The sequence below is a fragment of the Xyrauchen texanus genome, chromosome 47 (assembly GCF_025860055.1).
Source record: "Xyrauchen texanus isolate HMW12.3.18 chromosome 47, RBS_HiC_50CHRs, whole genome shotgun sequence".
In the NCBI taxonomy this organism is placed as follows: domain Eukaryota; kingdom Metazoa; phylum Chordata; class Actinopteri; order Cypriniformes; family Catostomidae; genus Xyrauchen; species Xyrauchen texanus.
This window is the reverse complement of record NC_068322.1, coordinates 7,812,868-7,831,097: the sequence shown is the minus strand read 5'-3', so window position 1 is coordinate 7,831,097 and position 18,230 is coordinate 7,812,868. Positions and strand designations below refer to the sequence as shown.

The 18,230-nt window shown below is 35.0% G+C and overlaps 3 protein-coding genes across 5 annotated transcripts; 1 reads left to right on the top strand and 2 right to left on the bottom strand.

Annotated features, from left to right (window-relative positions):
• Positions 1–1,260: 1,260 nt before the first annotated feature.
• Positions 1,261–5,833, bottom strand: LOC127638701 (transmembrane protein 243-like). 2 transcript variants are annotated; one of them, XM_052120341.1, is made up of 6 exons: positions 5,726–5,833; positions 4,770–4,912; positions 3,960–4,187; positions 2,631–2,681; positions 2,431–2,535; positions 1,261–2,004 (listed from the first exon to the last, which is right to left on the bottom strand). In XM_052120341.1, the coding sequence occupies exons 3-6, from the start codon at positions 4,035–4,037 to the stop codon at positions 1,861–1,863; spliced, it is 378 nt and encodes a 125-aa protein (XP_051976301.1). In that variant the 5' UTR covers positions 4,038–4,187; positions 4,770–4,912; positions 5,726–5,833; the 3' UTR covers positions 1,261–1,860. The 2 variants fall into 2 exon arrangements, with proteins under 2 accessions (XP_051976301.1, XP_051976302.1); XM_052120342.1 differs by lacking the exon at positions 4,770–4,912 and having other exon boundaries at positions 5,726–5,832.
• Positions 5,834–6,900: 1,067 nt separating this feature from the next.
• On the bottom strand, positions 6,901–8,699 carry meig1 (meiosis/spermiogenesis associated 1). Its single transcript, XM_052120343.1, has 3 exons — positions 8,637–8,699; positions 7,720–7,874; positions 6,901–7,166 (listed from the first exon to the last, which is right to left on the bottom strand). The coding sequence occupies exons 2-3, from the start codon at positions 7,867–7,869 to the stop codon at positions 7,038–7,040; spliced, it is 279 nt and encodes a 92-aa protein (XP_051976303.1). The 5' UTR covers positions 7,870–7,874; positions 8,637–8,699; the 3' UTR covers positions 6,901–7,037.
• A 339-nt stretch (positions 8,700–9,038) lies between these two features.
• Positions 9,039–16,928, top strand: LOC127638698 (protein artemis-like). Of its 2 annotated transcripts, XM_052120332.1 has the most exons (14): positions 9,039–9,269; positions 9,399–9,450; positions 10,679–10,763; positions 10,867–10,926; positions 11,001–11,056; positions 11,139–11,240; positions 11,374–11,446; positions 12,198–12,338; positions 12,512–12,613; positions 12,716–12,852; positions 12,946–13,000; positions 13,245–13,333; positions 13,406–13,503; positions 14,516–16,928. In XM_052120332.1, the coding sequence occupies exons 1-14, from the start codon at positions 9,161–9,163 to the stop codon at positions 15,421–15,423; spliced, it is 2,067 nt and encodes a 688-aa protein (XP_051976292.1). In that variant the 5' UTR covers positions 9,039–9,160; the 3' UTR covers positions 15,424–16,928. The 2 variants fall into 2 exon arrangements, with proteins under 2 accessions (XP_051976292.1, XP_051976293.1); XM_052120333.1 differs by lacking the exon at positions 10,679–10,763 and having other exon boundaries at positions 9,183–9,269; positions 10,827–10,926.
• Positions 16,929–18,230: the final 1,302 nt, after the last annotated feature.

Sequence of the window (18,230 nt, the reverse complement as noted above, 5' to 3'; positions counted from 1 at the left end):
GTACTGCGGGGGGCCACAACAAATTTTGAAACTATTATTTTAATAAGGGGCCAAGGGAGCCTGGGTAACTCAGCCAGTATTGAGGCTGACTACCACCTCTGGAGTCGAGAGTTCGAATCCAGGGTGTGCCGAGTGACTCGTCAGGACTCCTAAGCAACAAAATTGGCCTGGTTGCTAGGGAGGGTAGAGTCACATGTGGTAACCTCCTCGTGGTCAATAAAATGTGGTTCTCGCTCTCAGTGGGGCGCGTGGTAAGTTGTGTGTGGATGCTGCGAATAATAGCAGCAAAACTTCAAGCAAGTCACTACGCCACCATGAGGACTTGGAGTGCATTGGGCATTTCAAATTGGGGAGAAAAGGGGGAAAAAACTAAGGGGTCCAAAGCAATATATAGTCTGGGGGTCCAGAATTCCTCACTACGGCTCTGTGTACATGAGTAATACCCCAATTGACATGGTGCTCTCTCTTAAAATGCTACTATGTTGCCATGTGTTCAGTGTGTAAAGGAGTAGGTAATCCTACACCACATTTCAGTTTTATAACTTATAGATGAGTGTGCTGTAAATCTGCTGAAAATCAAATTCTGTACATGTCCTTTAAAATTAAATAAAAATGTGTGTTTAAAATTATTTGTCACACCACAGGACCATTTTAGTGAACAGAAGAAAATCTAAAAGGAATGGTGAACAGACACATGATGTAAAATACACATGTTCTCTTATGCATTAATTTAACCTAAAGTCCTAAATGTCCACGTTATTTGTTTACTACCCAACTAAAACAAGATTCATCATACGTTTGAGATTCTTTTTTTGTGAACAGCAATCACAAAGGAGAACCTTTATAAGAACACAAGCACTTGATTTGTTAAAACTTAACAAGCAAAGGATGCATTTTATTACCTTAAGCCCCAGTCTAGGATATATAAATAGCACAAAACATAGTTTAGTATTATTGTTCTTTTATAAAAACTGTTTGACCAGTTATCAATCCACAATAAGAGAAACAGTGGCAAACACAAACCTCATGATGGGATTGTTTCAGGTTCAAATCCAGCACATTAAGGTCACAAAGTCCAGCTGAAAAGTGAACTTGTGTGTGGTACCCCTGATGTTCTAACAGACTCATCCAGTTCAGATTATGGAGCCTCAACTAATTAGCAGATGAGTTACATATAAAATGTCCAGAACTGGGGAACCACATCAGCCAAACAATTTCTATAATCCTTGTTCAACAACTTTGTACCATACGTAATGCAAAACAGAAAACAGGAATGCATGATGAATATGTATTTATTTATTACATAAAAATTTAATTAGAAATGGCCGATGACCATAATTGTAAGGTTTTCACCATATCACAGTGTGCCATAATTTAGAAAAAGAACAAAAAAGCAGCATTTACAGTACAATGGCTCTGCTTACAGTCCTTAAATCAAGTGCTTTGATGTAATCAAGATTGATTTTCTAATCATTTAAATACAAAATAAACAAATCTCAATTAGGAATGTACCATAGGTGTGTCATGTACAAATATAAAAGCATTATGCATTACACTGCCACTAATTGTTTTTAAAACATTGGCATATAGGTTTGTAAGACGTGTGCAGCATTCAGGGTGTAAAACGTGTGGATGACATCCCAGAGTGCTACTGACTGATCATTAACATATTTGCATCTCTAATATGTTAAGTCTACTACATGGCTCCCAAAGGCTGACTGGCCCTGCCCACAAATGGGGCGTCTTGTAGGAAAACAAATGCTCCTGATTCAAGAACTCAAGTGTGGTTATGTGGGGTTCCACAGTGCCCACATAATGATGAACATTCCTGTGACCAGGACGGTTCTCATGGTAACAGTTTTATAAGGCATTGCTCCACTTGTCTCGTCCCACGTCATGAAAGTACAAGTTGGCACAAATACACAACAGAACGATGGAACAGAGCATGTAGTAGATCAAGTTGCGAAACTTGGGCTCCAAATCTCCCTGCCTATACCAGTATATCTGAGAGAGAAAGAAAGAAATAGAGCTAGATGTGATTTTAATTATTTCGACCAGGAATTGCATGAAAAGACATTCCAAACCATTACCAGGTCCGCATGGAATATGTGCACACAAGAAGCTCTGCAGATTCACAAAGTTATATGCATTCCCTGGCCCTTGCATGTTTGTTTATTAAATAATTTGGCTAATTTGATTATGCTTTCAGCTACCAATACTAAAGTTGTATACTTAGCTCAGCTTCATTTAACATATTTTACCATATTTATATTTACCAATTACATTAATCAGAATTCTGCAGAATTTCCCTAAAAATCAGCACTGAAAATGCTGATTGCATATGGGCCTGTTTATTACTCTGTGGTACAATTGAAACAACTGAGCACAATGCTTGTGTGTCACACAATGTATCTCAGGGTTCTTACTTACCAAAACCAACACTGACCCACAGACTAGCATGATGCAGGCAGCAAAGAAAATGTTCAATGGCTTGGGAGGCAGTGAGGGGAAGACAAATGAGCTGATTATGGTCACCTGAAAGAGAAAGTGATAATTCAGCATCCCCCTTTAAAAAAACAACAACATTATTATTAGAAGTACCAAGGCCTTTTTTAGTGGTAATTACTTACAATAACAAGTAAAGTCGTCAGTCCACCGATCACTAAATTGATGATTCTATCCTAAAAATTGATAAACAAAAACATATTAGTGTACTTGACAAACATATGAAAGGATATGCAAGTATTGAATCCGTTTTTAAATGCAGAACTAACGTTTTCAAAGTTGCTAAATAATTGACATTTATACTGCAAGATTAAAGCTGAAGTGTAATTTCTGTGCCACAAATGGATTTAAAAAATAAACATTGTTTTCAAACTGCCTTCTGAATAAGGCCCTCATCTGATGTTGATTTAACAAATGGATAGCCCCACCCCAACTCATGCCATTGGTTGGGTCAATGTTGTTGTGTAGAGCTGGATGGGTTGCTCAAAACAAACAGTCATTTTTATAGAGCCACAGAGACAGTGTTGGCAGTTTTCAAGAAAATTAACATACGAATGGTTTACTTGTAGTTATCTCTGGATCAGAGAAAGCATTTTAACAGTGAAAAAGTTACACATTTCAGCTTTAACGTCAACATGAAATAGCATTCGCAATCCATCGGACCATAATTTAGTGTATTTCCAAGTAAACAGGATATTCAACAAATAACACCCTTTTTATTAAGATGTAATGCCTTCCATTTCCAGACTTTTTGCCTTAACCTTTACTACATTAATGTTAACCAGCATTAAATTACTGCTAATTTAAAATTGAGAAAGACTGCATTATCTACAAAAGTAGTAACAGTAACAAACAATCCCTAAATTGCTATTTGTTAATATTAACTAATAACAAATCTTTTGTGGCAATAGCCGAAATGTTGTTTCAGAGGCGGAGCTTTACTTTGATGAAAGATTACAAGTATCCCTTTTAGTGCACAATAAGACCAGGAACGTGTATTTACAAAGTAAAAAAGCATCATTTTGTTTTTGTGTTGACTTTAAAATCTAAATAATAATAAAAAAAAAAAACTGGTCATGGTCACACTATAATTTGCCTTCCATTAAAAATGCATCCGAACATGTAAGGCCGAAAACACAAGCTCATGCAAGGAAATTTCGCATTCCGCTGCATGCCAATGTAATTATTGAAATCTTCAAATTTGAATTCGAGAAGACCGATAGAAGATTGAAATGTCACATGCTGATCTCTTGGCTCAATATAAAGAAAACATATTTCAAGCTGCCTGGTTTTACTGTTGCAGGAATGCGAGTACATGGTATATTTTATCATTATTAATATAATATGATTTGTGATTTATTATTTATTAAAACCACAAGCCCTCAAGCATAACATCATATCCTGTTTGATGCTGTGTTTTGCATACTCAAACCCTACTGTGACTGCATCCTTACCCTGGCTGATGTCTCCCCAAACAGAGGTCTGTTGTCCATGCCACCGGTGCCATAGGTGCGTGTAGTGAAGTCATCCATGGCAAGATTAATGCACACCCCCTTCACCAAAATCTTCTACCAGCAGTGCCCCCTCTTGAGTGGAGGTCGGCAGTGCGTGCATGCTTCTGGGTTGAGTTTGCTCCTCAGGGCAAGGGATTTAGAAGCAGGATAATGTCATGGTTGGGATACCTAGTGTACAGATCAGCCACATGTTAAAACATCACTTAAAATTTGATTAATTGTTTGGCATCATATCATTGCCAAAGCTGTGTGACAAGATGTAAATGAATAACCCCATAGCCCCAGCACTTGACGTGTCCTAAACATTGCAACTTTTCCCAGGAATCAAGTCTGGCATTACAATGGTGCTTCAGAGAAACAAAACAAGCTGGCCTTTATAACAATCAGCCCAAAGGCCTTGGGCTGAATCCTGTGCCTGGCTCATGGAACCATAAGCACAGCCTTAAAAAGAATTGTGATCCATCATGTGAGCAGTTGATCTGGGAATCAGTGTAAAAGGAAACAGTGTTCTGCACATCAGGCTTGTGCAGAAACCTGATAGTATGAAAGCAGATACATAGTCCAATTCTTAGTAATATGATAGTATGTGTAATTATTAATAATAATTACATTTAGATAATATTAGGGGAATTTATTAGGCTGACAAGTTAATATCCAATAGTACATAAGTCATTACAAAAGCAAAAACCTTAAGAGTCTTTATCAAAGCTTTACAATATTTTAAGTTGTACACAATCAACAGCAAATTACCTTAGGACCCAAGATGAATCTTCATCATTTGCTGAAAAAGATATGGCTCAAAATCCTAGATGCAGCTCATTTAGACCAATATCCAAGGATGGAAGATATAGAAAATGTCCAGATTATGTTTCAGCTCTATAACTGTTAGTAACCTAAAAGCATCAATGCACCATTAGTGTCTTATGTTACTCACTTTCACTTTATAGAATTGAATTATTTATTTATTTACACTTTATTGTGTCTATCCGTTCAATACATTTCTCATTACACTGCACATTCCATTTACATTCTTTTCAACAGACATCTTTTTATTTGTATTTTTCCCCCTTTTTTTTATTTGGTATAAATTTTTTCAACCACCCCTACATAATTCAGCAAGTTAAATAATAATAATAAAAAATAAATACAAATGAAAAAGGAAATAAATACACACACATATATACATATATATATATATATATATATATATCTCACAATTGGTTTCCAAATAAATAATGCATATGTGCATACAAGCTTTAACATAAGAGAGAGAGAGAGAGAGAGAGAGAGAGAGAGAGAATTTATAGTATTTAATTATTTAATGTATTTTTCAATAGAGATCTTAAAGTCTGCAGTGGCCTTAAAAATTAGAAAGACATCCCCACCCCAATCAAAACAGCCTATCGGTCCACCAAATTACTTTGATTGACCTACTTTATTAGTTTTTACTATAAATGCAATGGATTTATGTTTACATATACAGTGTAATACGCGGATCAATAAAACGCATCTTCTAAAACAGAGTTTTAACATATTTTACTCCCCATTTTTTCAATTGGAAAAATTTTAATAAGACTATAATCAAATTGCTGCAGAAGATTAATATGCAGCCATCAAAGAGCTAACAAGCTAATGTGAATAAAAGCAAATATCAAATAAAGGAAATCTGTACGAGCATACTAAACTGTTAAAAACATATAATTTACCTGGTTTTGAAACAGACATTGGGAGTTATTGATCACACTGCGGTGTTTTCTGATCAGAGTATTATCCGCATGACTTTAAAAAGAACTCAATAATGACGACTAGCTGCATGAAAACGGAAGTGACGTGCCCTTAAAGGGCCATGCGGTTTGTTTTTCCTCTTCATGATTTGCAACAGAACAACAAGAAGACTACAACAACAATATCTAACGTCCTTTTTTTCTTTGTGTTCTATTTTAGAAAACAAAGTATAAACGGGTAATACAACAATATAAAGAAAAGTGGAAACAACTTGTTTGACTGCCTTTCTCATTCATAATTCATTCATAAGTGAAAATTCTTCAAAGCAGAAAAATAATTGACACCACTGATCTATATATATAACAGATCAGTGGTTGACACACAATAAAAGAGGATAGTCTTCGTTGATATTGATTTATAAATTAAATATTTCCATACAACAACATTAACATTTACTACACAATTTGTCTTCCTGGCCTGTTTTACCAAAATGTAAGACCTAAAAAATGACGGCTCATGTAAAATCCTCTGTATTCTGTATTCATTCTTAAAGGGATAGTGCACCAAAAAAAGACAATTCTCTCATCATTTACTCACCCTCATGCCATCCTAGATTTGTATGAGTTACTTTCTTCTGCTAAACACAAAGTTTTTTTGATGAATATCTCAGCTCTGTAGGTCCATACAATGCAAATCAACAGGGTTCAAAACTTTGAAGTTAAAAAAAAGCAGCATAAATGAAATCCATGTCTTCAGAAGTCATTTGGTAGGTGTGGGTGAGAAACAGATCAGTATTTAAGGCTACTATAATTACACATTAATTGATTTCTCTATTACTTTTTGTCTATGCCATACTATAAAGAAATTTTAGTCACATGGTTTATTAGTGGTGCTTGCCCTTTTCAATGTTGTGCTGAACAACTTTCAAGTCAAAGACAACATTTTGAAGACCTGAGATCAAGAAAGATACATACAAAATTATGATAGGACTCTATTGCACTCAAGTGCTTTCAATTAATATTTTTTATAAGGTATACATTTGTAAAAGCAGGGGGAAAGTATGATATATGAAACATGTCTAAGCATAAGTAAGGTGGTGACAGGCAAACATGTTATTCACCTTTAAATATGACACATCACATGGTTCATTCACATGACATTTTTTTATTCAGATCAAATTCTACATTGACCGCTGAGACACTTTGACATCTCTGCTCACGGTTTTTAAGACAAAGAAATTGGTTTAATAAAAAAGAAAAGAAAAAAAGCATAAGTGCTGGGTGGGTCGAGATGTCAGTATGCATATACTTTCACTTTATGGACCTCTCTGTCCTCACATTCTCGTTTTCTGTTGTAGTAGTAGAATGTGTTATCTCGACGCTGAAGCTTCTTCACAAACCCGGTCTCTGGCCAACGGTCAATCTGACGCAAACAGTACAAAGATTTTAAACAGCAAATTAGTACTGCATAATCAGAAAGTTATAATAAAGTATTTACAGTGGAAATTGTGGAGTGACTAATCTGGAATTACTAGTGACTGGCTAAAGGCACACCTTAAGGAAAACTTTTTTCTTTGTGACTTTCTGGTCACAATATTGGGGGTATTCTGTTGGAAAATAAATAATAATAGAAGGTTGTTTTGATTAATATATACATACATACATACATACATACATACATATATATATATATATATATATATATATATATATACATACATTTTTAAATGGTGGCGAAGGAGGCATTTACCACACACATTTGGGGTACAAGGCCCCCAGGGGGTTTATAGTGATATTGTGTAAATATAGGGGCAAAAGTTATAGTGCAAAATTAGTCATCTAATGCAAATATTTTTGAGACAGCAATACACTTTTTGAGTAACAAATTGTGATCATGCTTATACTTCTGCAAAGGGTGTACAATTTCCTGTTAATTTCAATCACATTTGGCATTTCATAAACAGAGCAGCAGGTACCTCTGCTTGCTTGATTTGTCTGTACTCCAGCTCATCTCTGTATCCAGCTTGCTGGAATCTGTACAGGTTCTCTACCTCACCCGTCCACTGCTTCGCTCGGCTCATGGACTTTGGTTTGGCATTGTTGTCCAATAAAACTGAGCAGGACATGTTTTCTGTGTAGAATAAAGGCATCCCATATTATTCTTCTTTGAAATAATCAAAGGTTTTATAACAGATCATATTTTTGTTGCAAATCAACTAAATTTAGTCTTGAGTATAACAGTTCTGAAAATGTGTTGGGTAAGTTACTCTAAAAAATTATTAATACTAACTACTAATTACATGCAATTAGATTACTGTACTAATTACTCTGTCTGAAAAAGTATTACTTATTACTAATTTGTTTCTAAAATCCTTATCAACCACGAACAGATGAAAAATTCAAGGATAGACATGAAACTGTTCTTTTAATTCTTTCAAATAAATAATATAAAATAAAATAAATTATTCATGAACTTGCCAAAGAATTTAAGAGGGCAGCATTAAATTAGAAAACATATATTTTAACATTAGACCTTACATTTCAATTTTAAATACACTATTGTTTTGTAGAAAATTGTTCTAGAATCTATAATGTAATTATCACAATTACATCAGAAGTAAATGTAAAATTAAATTATTGAAAATTTAAAAGTAATCCCTTACTTTACTTATTTTTTTAAGTCATTTAATTACAGTAATTAATTACTTTGTAATGCATTACATCCAGAACTGCATTATGACAACTAAACATTCAGAATTCAGTTAGAGCAGATTGGGGATTATGCAGACCAAAACTGACTATTTAAACTTTTTTAGCAAACAGCTAACTGCTTATAAATTGTGTATACATGGCTTTATTTGTTAATGATAATATTTTCCCAACACATACTCACATTATCCAGTATGATCAAAAGATCGTTCAGCGAGTTTGCGCTTTATCGTTACCTAGAAACCGTACTGAGAAAAAAAACAAAAACAAATGGGGGAAAAAATGGCCAATCAAAAACTATACCCGGAACTCTCCCCTGCAAAACGAAACAATTTAATTGGCCAATCAAAACCATCCCCGGATTCTCCATTAGAACAAATTGGCCCAGACAGTTACAAATTTGTACAATCGCTTGTGAAACTGTGTTGACATTTTCATTTCAGTGTACTTTTTTAGAGTATAACGATTCAATTAAGCTTTTGCAACATTATAATGATTGTTGTGTAGTCCGATAGATGTCGCTGTACCGTGCACATATCAGGTTACCGATGTTTATTTCCGCCTCCTCCCAACATTGTGCCAAAAAGGAGGCAAGACAGATGCCACCGGGGAGCAGCTTCTCAAACTTAGAGAGAGCTTGGGCTAGGATGATGTCCTGAACCTTTGGGTGTTTTTTTTTTATATGAGCTTAATCTCCATGCACTCAGCATGAGTTCTTTCGCTGGACGCATGAAGGAGTATCCCACCATCTCTCTGGACCGATTCGACAGGGAGAATTTACACGCCAGAGCCTATTTCCTCTCTCATTGCCATAAAGGTGTGAGTTTTAGAGATGTTACATTGAATTCTGCTTGTTTCCTTCTCTGACAGCTGGGTGGCTGAAAATGGTTTTCTCAAAATCACTGAGTGTTAACATTTGTTTGGCATATCTTTTCATGTTTAACAGATCATATGAAAGGATTGAAAGGACCTTTTCTAAAGAGAAAGCTGAAGTTCAGGTGAGTGATGTGACATTAAAAAACATCCAAAACAAAGTGTAATACTCTCCTGTCCTTATATAGGTGCCATTCACATAACAGAATTTTATTTTTCCAATTTATGGTTTATGTAATACTAATTAATGTCGACCGATAGTGGATTTTGCCGATACCGATAACTAAGCTGATGGCATAAGGCAGATAACCGATTAATCAGCCAATAGTTTTTAAAATTGATTTCTTGATTGTTAAAAAAAAAAGAAAATCTTATTCTTTTCTTACTGTGACATAGTCCAAAATGAGTAAAATCCTAGATGCATTTTTAATTTGCAACCAAAAGCCCAATAATAACCATAAAACAAAAAATAAGATTTTGTCCATAACACAGGAGTTTTTAACTGTTAACAAGCCCGAAATACACCGTGGACTCCCAAATCTGTGCTCTCAGCTCACACAAACACATTCAGAAAAAAAAAAACATGCAATCTTACAAAAATCTACAATGTATTACAAAATAAAAACTATAAAGTAAACATTAAATATAGGCTAATAAATACTGTATGAGCAGTATTTCATCAACAGTAGATTAGCATTCATAAATAGTTGATCATCAGCTATTCAGTAATAAAAAAACATTATACAAAGTTAACAAAACAAAGTTAGAAAAATAAAAACGTTTTCCCATTTCTCTTGGTACACTGTCAATCAAAATGAACATTAACATTAACATATGATTACTGGTGTATATCTACTTAACACAAACATTTTCAAAGTGCAATTTTTTTTTAAAAGCTTCTAAAAAAGAATAATACTTTTAAAAACTCTTGGTAACTATTAGCTTGGATTTTTGTCGATAACAGAGTTCCAAAAAGCAACTATCGGCACCTATATATATATATCGGTTTAACCAGTAATTATTATTAATGTACATCTGCTTATCAATGAAAACTTTTCTGAGGGCTTATTTTAAAAAGCCTTATAAAAAGGAATAATAATTTAAAAAATATTATGAGTAACTATTTGCTTAGATTTTTGCAGATAGCCATTAGTTCCAATAAGCAACTATCACTTTTATCTATTTATTGGTGGACTTCTAATTACTAATACTTCTTTTAAATGGAAAAGATGGCATGATGGCACATTTCATTGTCAATAATTATTGCTTCGTGTCATGTTATTGTTTGCATGAGAAATAACAATATGAACTTGAAATTTGAAAAGTCTCTCTGAAACCTTCCCTCTCCAATAGTTTAACTGTCAAGCTCTATTGCTCATTTGTGACAAAGGAGCTCCTGCTTAGTAGCCAAAAGTATGCATTCTGGGAGGACCATATTGTAAGTAGTATTCCATTGGAGTAGTTTTCCCATATCATTTTTTATTTATTTACTTTTTTACAGACTGGTTTATCTGTATTGACTTCTCTGCATTTAACATCAGGTTGCCCTGGAACTGGACAGTCCAACTCGCATCTCTCTTATAGATGAAATCACCGGAGAGGTGAGTGTTTTGCTTACATTTTCTTCTGTGAGTGTTTCTGAGAGTTGATTTCAAGTATTTACTTTTTTCTCTAGTCGGAGGATGTTGTAGTCACTTTGCTCCCTGCAGGACACTGTCCAGGATCAGTCATGTAAGTAACCTCATTAATATTTTTCCTCTTAAAGTGGATGTGTCATCCATGAGATTGAAATTATCTTTCCATTTTGATGCAGGTTTCTCTTTGAGGGTGCTCAGGGTACCGTGTTGTACACCGGAGACTTCAGGCTGGCTATTGGAGATGCAGCCAGAATGGAGCACTTGCACTCTGGAGACAGGTGTGCAACAGTGTTTATTTCATTTCAAAAGATTTTTAAACATTACAGCTGTAGTGAACAGCTACTGCACAATTTCTTCATGTTGGATAGCACTTTTTTAGGTATTAATTCTATTTAAATGTGTGTACTTCAGGGTAAAAAACATTCAGAGTGTTTATCTCGATACTACATTCTTTGATCCCAAGTATCATCAGATCCCTAGTCGGGTAAGCATTTTGAACAGACTCCCCTTAAATTGACTATATAGAGTTGTGGCTATCTTAAAGGAAAATTCACCCAAAATTTAAAATTCTCTCATCATTTACTCACCATCATTCCATCCCAGATGTGTGTGAGTTTCTTTCTGAACTCAAATGAAGATTTTTAGAAGCATTTTTGGTCCATACAATGCAAGTGAATAGGTGCCAAAATTTTGAAGCTCCAAAAAGTAGTCCATAAGACTCCAGTGGTAAAATCCATGTCTTCAGAAGTGATATGATAAGTGAGGGTGAGAAACAGATCAATATTTAAGTCCTTTTATATTCTAAATTCTCCTCCCTGCTCAGTCAATCTTCACTTTAACTTTCTTCTTCTTGTGTTTTTGGTGATTCACATTGTTCATGCATATTGCCCTCTACTGGGCAGGGAAAATAATTTCTTGCAAAAAAGGACTTAAATATTAATCAGTTTACATTTTCACCCACACCTATCATATCACTTCTAAAGACATGGATTTAACCACTGGAGTCGTATGGATTAATTTATGATACCTTTATTTTCTTTTTGAACCAACAACATTTTGGCACCCATTAACTTGCATTGTGAGGACCTACAGAGCAGAAATATTCTTCTAAAAATCATTTCTTCAGAAGAAAGAAAGTCACACACATCTGGGATGGCATGAGGGTGAGTAAATGATGAGAGAATTTTTGGATGAACTATCCCTTTAACGTATGACAATGTGTTTGAATGTTGTAGGCGGCTTGTTTAACAGGGATAATGCAGTTGGTACAAGACTGGATTTGCAGGAGTCCATACCATGTAGTTTGGTTAAACTGTAAAGCAGCGTATGGTTACGAGTACCTGTTCACCAACTTGGGACAGGAGTTCAGCTCACAGGTCAGATACTGTATTTTTTCCACATGGTTTTACTTTTTAAGAGTTTTCCCATCACGGTTTCATAAGACAGTGTGTTTAACAAAAATAAGAGCATAAGCTCTTAAATACAGATTGTCTACACTTGCTACAGCTCAGAATTTGCTATTTAGATTAAAACTGTTTGTCCACTACAGATACATGTGAACAACTTGGAGATGTTCAAGAAAATGCCTGAAATACTGTGTCACATGACCACCAACCGTTCAGTGCAAATCCACGCTTGCAGGCATCCCAAGGCATGCTGCCACTTTTTATAATTTATTTTATTATTGCATAAGGACATCATCTAATGCATCAAGTGTTTATAGATTGAGATCACATTTGTGGCTCTTTGACAGGATGATGAGTTGTTCAGGGCAAACAGGTTGCCATGTGGCTCCATAGCGGCAGACGGCACTCCACTAAACATCATCAGCATCAAACCCTCAACAATATGGTTTGGAGAGCGGACCAAAAAGACTTCGGTCATTGTCAAGTGAGTCGAGTGTTTAATCATGATGCAGCTTATATATTTTCCATGAAATAGAATGTAGGCCTTTTTTTTTTGTCATTGTGGCTTTCATTTCAGGATGGGTGGCAGTTCCTATAGAGCATGCTTTTCATTTCATTCTTCTTACACAGAGGTGAGAATAAATATAGTGAGAAGGATGCAATCCCAATATTCTTCATGCAGAACACAGCATAAATTAGGCCTGTGCTTAAAGGGATAATGTACCTAATAAAATGAATTCTATCATCATAAACTCACTCAGGAAAGAAAGTCATACAAGTTTAAAAAAACATTAGAGTGAGTAAATGATGACATAGTTTATTTTATTTTTGTGTGAACTAGCCCTTTAAGCCTATGTATTTGTTTCCTGTGATTAGGTCAAGGACTTTCTATCCTACACTTGTCCTGTTAATATCCACCCTAATGTCATTCCTTTCGGCCAAACACTGGAGGACATCACAGAAATGTAAGGCCCGACCATCCTCCTTTGCACAATGTGCCGTTTTAAGGCTTGCTTTAAAGTAGTCTTTGTTTTTAGGTTGAAGCCACTGTGTAGAAAACACTCTGGAATGGAAGAGATTGTCTACAAACCGCTTGGAACACTCAAAACAACCAGAAAGAGATGCACATCAGATGGTACGAATATTTTTCATAATTAGTGGTGCTTGCTAATGCAAATATCACTATTACTGTAGCTTAAACTAATTTAAACAACCTGCCAACATCTAGTATTAAATGACAATACAACACTATGTTCAATACAAGGTAAACTCAATTGACAGAATTTGAGGCATAATGCTGATTACATAATGTTAATTACTTGGACTCATCTTGTTTATTTACAACAAAACCGCAAAAATTGCAGTTAAAGTAAGGAAGTAACAATGGAAGTGAATGGGATCAGTCCTTAAAAGTTACAATACATTCTGTTTCAAAAGTATAGCCAAAAGACATTACATTAGAGAAGGGCATCGATACTGATGTTGTATCGACAATATTTATCCACACATAAAAATATTTATTATAATGTAAAAAAAAAAAAAAAAGAAAATATTGATATTATTATTTGGTTACCATTAACATTATTAATAAGCTTCAAAGTGGAGGAAAAAAACTTAATGCCGTTACACCCTGAAATCTGGTAAAATGCTGTAATGCCAGTAAATCTCTGATTTTATAACACTAAAATGCCAATCATAGTGCGTTTAATTGTTGTGGCTGTACTTTTGATTTGGCCCATTCACTTCCATTGTAAGTGCCTGCTTACAGTAATTAATTACGATTTGTAATGAATAAACTAGGAGCAATAATTATACATTTTTTTAATGTGGCAATCAACATACTTTTAAGTCGTTTAAACCCCAAAACATTATTTTAAACTGGTGGACACATGTTTAAGCTATGGACATGAGTCCTATCTTAAATCATGCGGCTTGTTGAGGAGAGGTGAGAGGGTATAACATTAGACATTTCACCTGGCGTACCATAAAACTGGTAAATCCCTCACACACACTCTAAAGGAGAGAGTCGAGTCATATCTAGGGGTCAGAATATCAGGAGTTGACCCTATTAACTTGGGCCAGTAAGCAACTGCATAGCAACACACTAAAAACCTCTAAGGTCTTTACCGGTATTTCTCCTCCCATAGGGTCGGACAGTGATGATGACTTATTTGACAAGGTTGCCATGGCACCAAGGAGGCGGAAAATGGCAACGACTGATACGACCAAGGTGGCAGTAAAAATACAGTCTCATAGCCCTAATAAAACTGCTCCTGATAAGGACCAAATTTACACAACCCTAGAGCGTTGTCCATCTGTTCACACTTCCAATTACATGGACTGCACTGAATCTAACGACGACGACGATGATGATGATGATGATAATGATGCTGAGCTTTTAAACCTCACAGCTGAGGAACCACCTAATCCATCTGATGTTACTTCACCACCTCCGACGGCATGTTCAGAAATGGCATGCCCAAAACTGGCCCAGCCCATATCCAATTTAACCACACTCCAATCTGAGTCAGCTCCGCCCTGTTGGGAGAAGTTCTTCACAGCAGAACAGGTGTTGACTGATGAGAGTGAGTTGGAAAATAGTCAAAACAGCCAAAACACTCTTTCCACTGAATATACAGTGTCCCAATCGCCTGAGCTATTTCATGATGAAGATGACAATAGTTCCATTCACATGACCTCCTCTCAATCCACTCATATATCAGATGCAGGTACGGAGAGTCTCAGTCAGATGGATACTGTTCTTGTTCAGATGGATGACAGAAAGGTAGTTACTAGTGACCACTATAACCAAGGGATCAATGGATTGCTTCAAGATGGGACCTTCAAACCTGGCGAGGTAGTGTCTGATGTGATTGATAATAAAGTAGAGCTCAAGTCAGAAGAAGCAGTGGAACCACAATCAGACTCACAGGTATCATCAGATTTTGAGCTTCCTCCAACACCTGGTTCAAAAGTCCCACACCCAGAAGACCTCAAAGACCTGTACAAGAAGTTGGCGGCAGGGGAGGAAGCTGTCATAAGGAGAATTTTCTAACTTTGAGTAATAATTACTTTTCTGTTTGTCGTATAAAAACCTCATATACCTCATCTGTTCCATTATTCTGTCATGCAATTTTGTACCTTTTAGTTAATGGAGTAAAAATCCTGAAGTGAATGCGTTGAATTTTTTGTCTGTATCCCAAAGCTGCGTTCATGTCGTGTTCACGTTGTGATGGAATTGCCAGAGATTTTCTATACTGAAACACTAGCAACCTCTGTGGCTCCACCGTATGTGAGGGCGTAACCACAGCCCTTCTTACTAGTAGAGCCTACAATCATAGGCGGAAATCGCGGGGGGGAACCCCCATCTGAGGGTTGTCCCCCCCCTAAAATATCATTAAAATATGTGTATTGTAAATAATGTAATGATATATTCTTAAAATAATGTTTATTGTCCCCCCCAACATTTTTATTACATTTTCACCCCTGCCTACAATGCATAACATAATAAGGGTGGTACACTGGCGAGGAGATGAGGACGTTTTTATTTTAATGAATGTCTATGGAGGAGATGCTTCAGTGTGCTGAATAAACTGCTTTTGTGAGGAAACAGCTCATTACTTTCAGTTGTTCTCTAGCTAACGTTAGCATTGCTCTTCTTCGTGTACTTTTACTTAGCTACTTACTTTTACTTAGCAGGTACAACAAAGTATAAGTAGGTACAACGAAGTAAAAGTAGCTAAGTAAGTTCCTTAGCTACTTTTACTTAGTTGTACCTACTTTTACTTAGCTACTTTTACTTCGTTGTACCTAAGTTACTTAGCTACTTACTTTTACTTAGTTGTACCTACAGATTCTTGATTCCATGATAAGGTAAGGTTTAGGAAATGACATTTAAATTACTTTGAAACTCTGAAGCGATTATACAGTAATATATGTAAAATATATTGAATTATTTTATGCACTTATAGGTGAAATTGTTTACATTTCTTTGATTGATGCACATTTGAGACATGCACCAATAAACCAAAAATAATTCCTTTTGTAAAACTTACTTGGCAATAAATATCTTTCTGATTAGGTTTTAAAATAGATATTTAATTCATGGTATGAACAATTTAGCAGAATAAATTGAAGTTAGACTTTTCACCAATGCCTGACTATCAGTGGACAGTGAAAGACATCTGCAACATGGCCAAAATCTTGGGTATACTTCATATTTTTTTTATTAATTTGCAACCATGGTAATATCTATCATAAACATGAAAATCCCTGTTTTGACGTGAAGGATAAACTCAATGAAAAAGCTAAATTATCCTCTGGTTTCACAGTTGCGCAGAAATTTCGTTTATGTCTTTACATTTTTTCCATCCTCGATTTTTTTAGTTATTTTACCTTTTACAGGGATTCATTTGCAATTATGACCTGTACAAATGTTTAAGTGTTAAAGTCCATGTAAAGGCAATATATATATATATATATATATATATATATATGTATATATAAAAAATCTAAACACATTATACATTTTAAAAATGTATTGCTAAAACACATTACAAAGACTGTGAACTGTGAAGTACTGAATAGAGATTGCTAAGACATGTGACCAACTGGGCGGAAACGTCATCAGAACGCAAAAAATGATGGGTATGTTTGGCCAGTTCTAAAGTTAATATGATCAATAATCTTTGCTTAAAGGATGTAATTTGTCTCTTTGAAAACCCAAACAAATCTTTAGAATCTACTGTTAACTTTCTTATCCTTGTGGCAAAATTTTACTTTCACAAACAAAGGTTTCGTAAGAAAATTCCTGCTTTTAATGATTTCCTTTGTGAAGTCAAATATTTAATCAAATCACTAAAAACAATCGATAATAGAAAATATACGTATTTTCTGAAAAGATATGATGAGATCCTTCATGTACCATGAGTTATAGCTCTACCGTTTTATTTTATGTTTATTCTTTTTTTTTATTTTGTCAATCTGTATCCTATGATTGTGCAAAATTGACTATGTTTATTACATGGTTTTTTGGAAGGAAAAGGGAAAAAGAGAAAGGAAGAAAAAAAAAAAGGACATGTTTTTCTGCTGTTTATTTATTTATTTTTTTGGTGTAATGCATATAAACTAGTATAACAAGCTTTGTCAAAGTGTAATGTAACCATCATTGTTCTTTTTTTGTATATGTATTTGTTATTTTTATATTGCATAATAAAAAAAAAATAATAATAAAAAAAAAATGTTTGCCAGTTTACATGGGCTGGCATCGCATAGCAGGCTAGTGTTCTGGCATGAAAATAATAAAAAGCGTGAAAACAGAATATAAACTTACAAAATGCAGCGGTCTAAAGAAAGCATTGTCGGACGACACCGCCTAAAACTAAATCCTAATGCAAAGACGAGGTATGACGAGAAAATAAAGGGAATCAAAAGGACTGTATCCTTACGAGCATAGTGACTGGTCAGGGGATGTCAACCTGTTGCCCAACTTTCAGCACCCATATATACAGGTCCTTCTCAAAAAATTAGCATATTGTGATAAAGTTCATTATTTTCCATAATGTAATGATAAAAATTTAACTTTCATATATTTTAGATTCATTGCACAACAACTGAAATATTTCAGGTCTTTTATTGTTTTAAAACTGATGATTTTGGCATACAGCTCATGAAAACCCAAAATTCCTATCTCAAAAAATTAGCATATCATGAAAAGGGTCTCTAAACAAGCTATTAACCTAATCATCTGAATCAACTGATTAACTCTAAACACCTGCAAAAGATTCCTGAGGCTTTTAAAAACTCCCAGCCTGTTTCATTACTCAAAACCGCAATCATGGGTAAGACTGCCGACCTGACTGC

Bases quoted from the DNA above. Each gene is read 5' to 3' on its own strand.
- LOC127638698 (XM_052120332.1), top strand. From the start codon at position 9,161: ATGAGTTCTTTCGCTGGACGCATGAAGGAGTATCCCACCATCTCTCTG. The intron at 9,270-9,398 runs GTGTGAGTTTTA...CATGTTTAACAG, and splicing joins CCTCTCTCATTGCCATAAAG to ATCATATGAAAGGATTGAAA. The intron at 13,001-13,244 runs GTGAGAATAAAT...TCCTGTGATTAG, and splicing joins TTCATTCTTCTTACACAGAG to GTCAAGGACTTTCTATCCTA.
- LOC127638701 (XM_052120341.1), bottom strand. From the start codon at position 4,037: ATGGATGACTTCACTACACGCACCTATGGCACCGGTGGCATGGACAAC. The intron at 2,536-2,630 runs GTAAGTAATTAC...TTTCTCTTTCAG, and splicing joins TGACGACTTTACTTGTTATT to GTGACCATAATCAGCTCATT. The intron at 2,005-2,430 runs GTAAGTAAGAAC...TTTCTCTCTCAG, and splicing joins GTGGGTCAGTGTTGGTTTTG to ATATACTGGTATAGGCAGGG.
- meig1 (XM_052120343.1), bottom strand. From the start codon at position 7,869: ATGTCCTGCTCAGTTTTATTGGACAACAATGCCAAACCAAAGTCCATG. The intron at 7,167-7,719 runs GTACCTGCTGCT...TGTTTGCGTCAG, and splicing joins GACAAATCAAGCAAGCAGAG to ATTGACCGTTGGCCAGAGAC.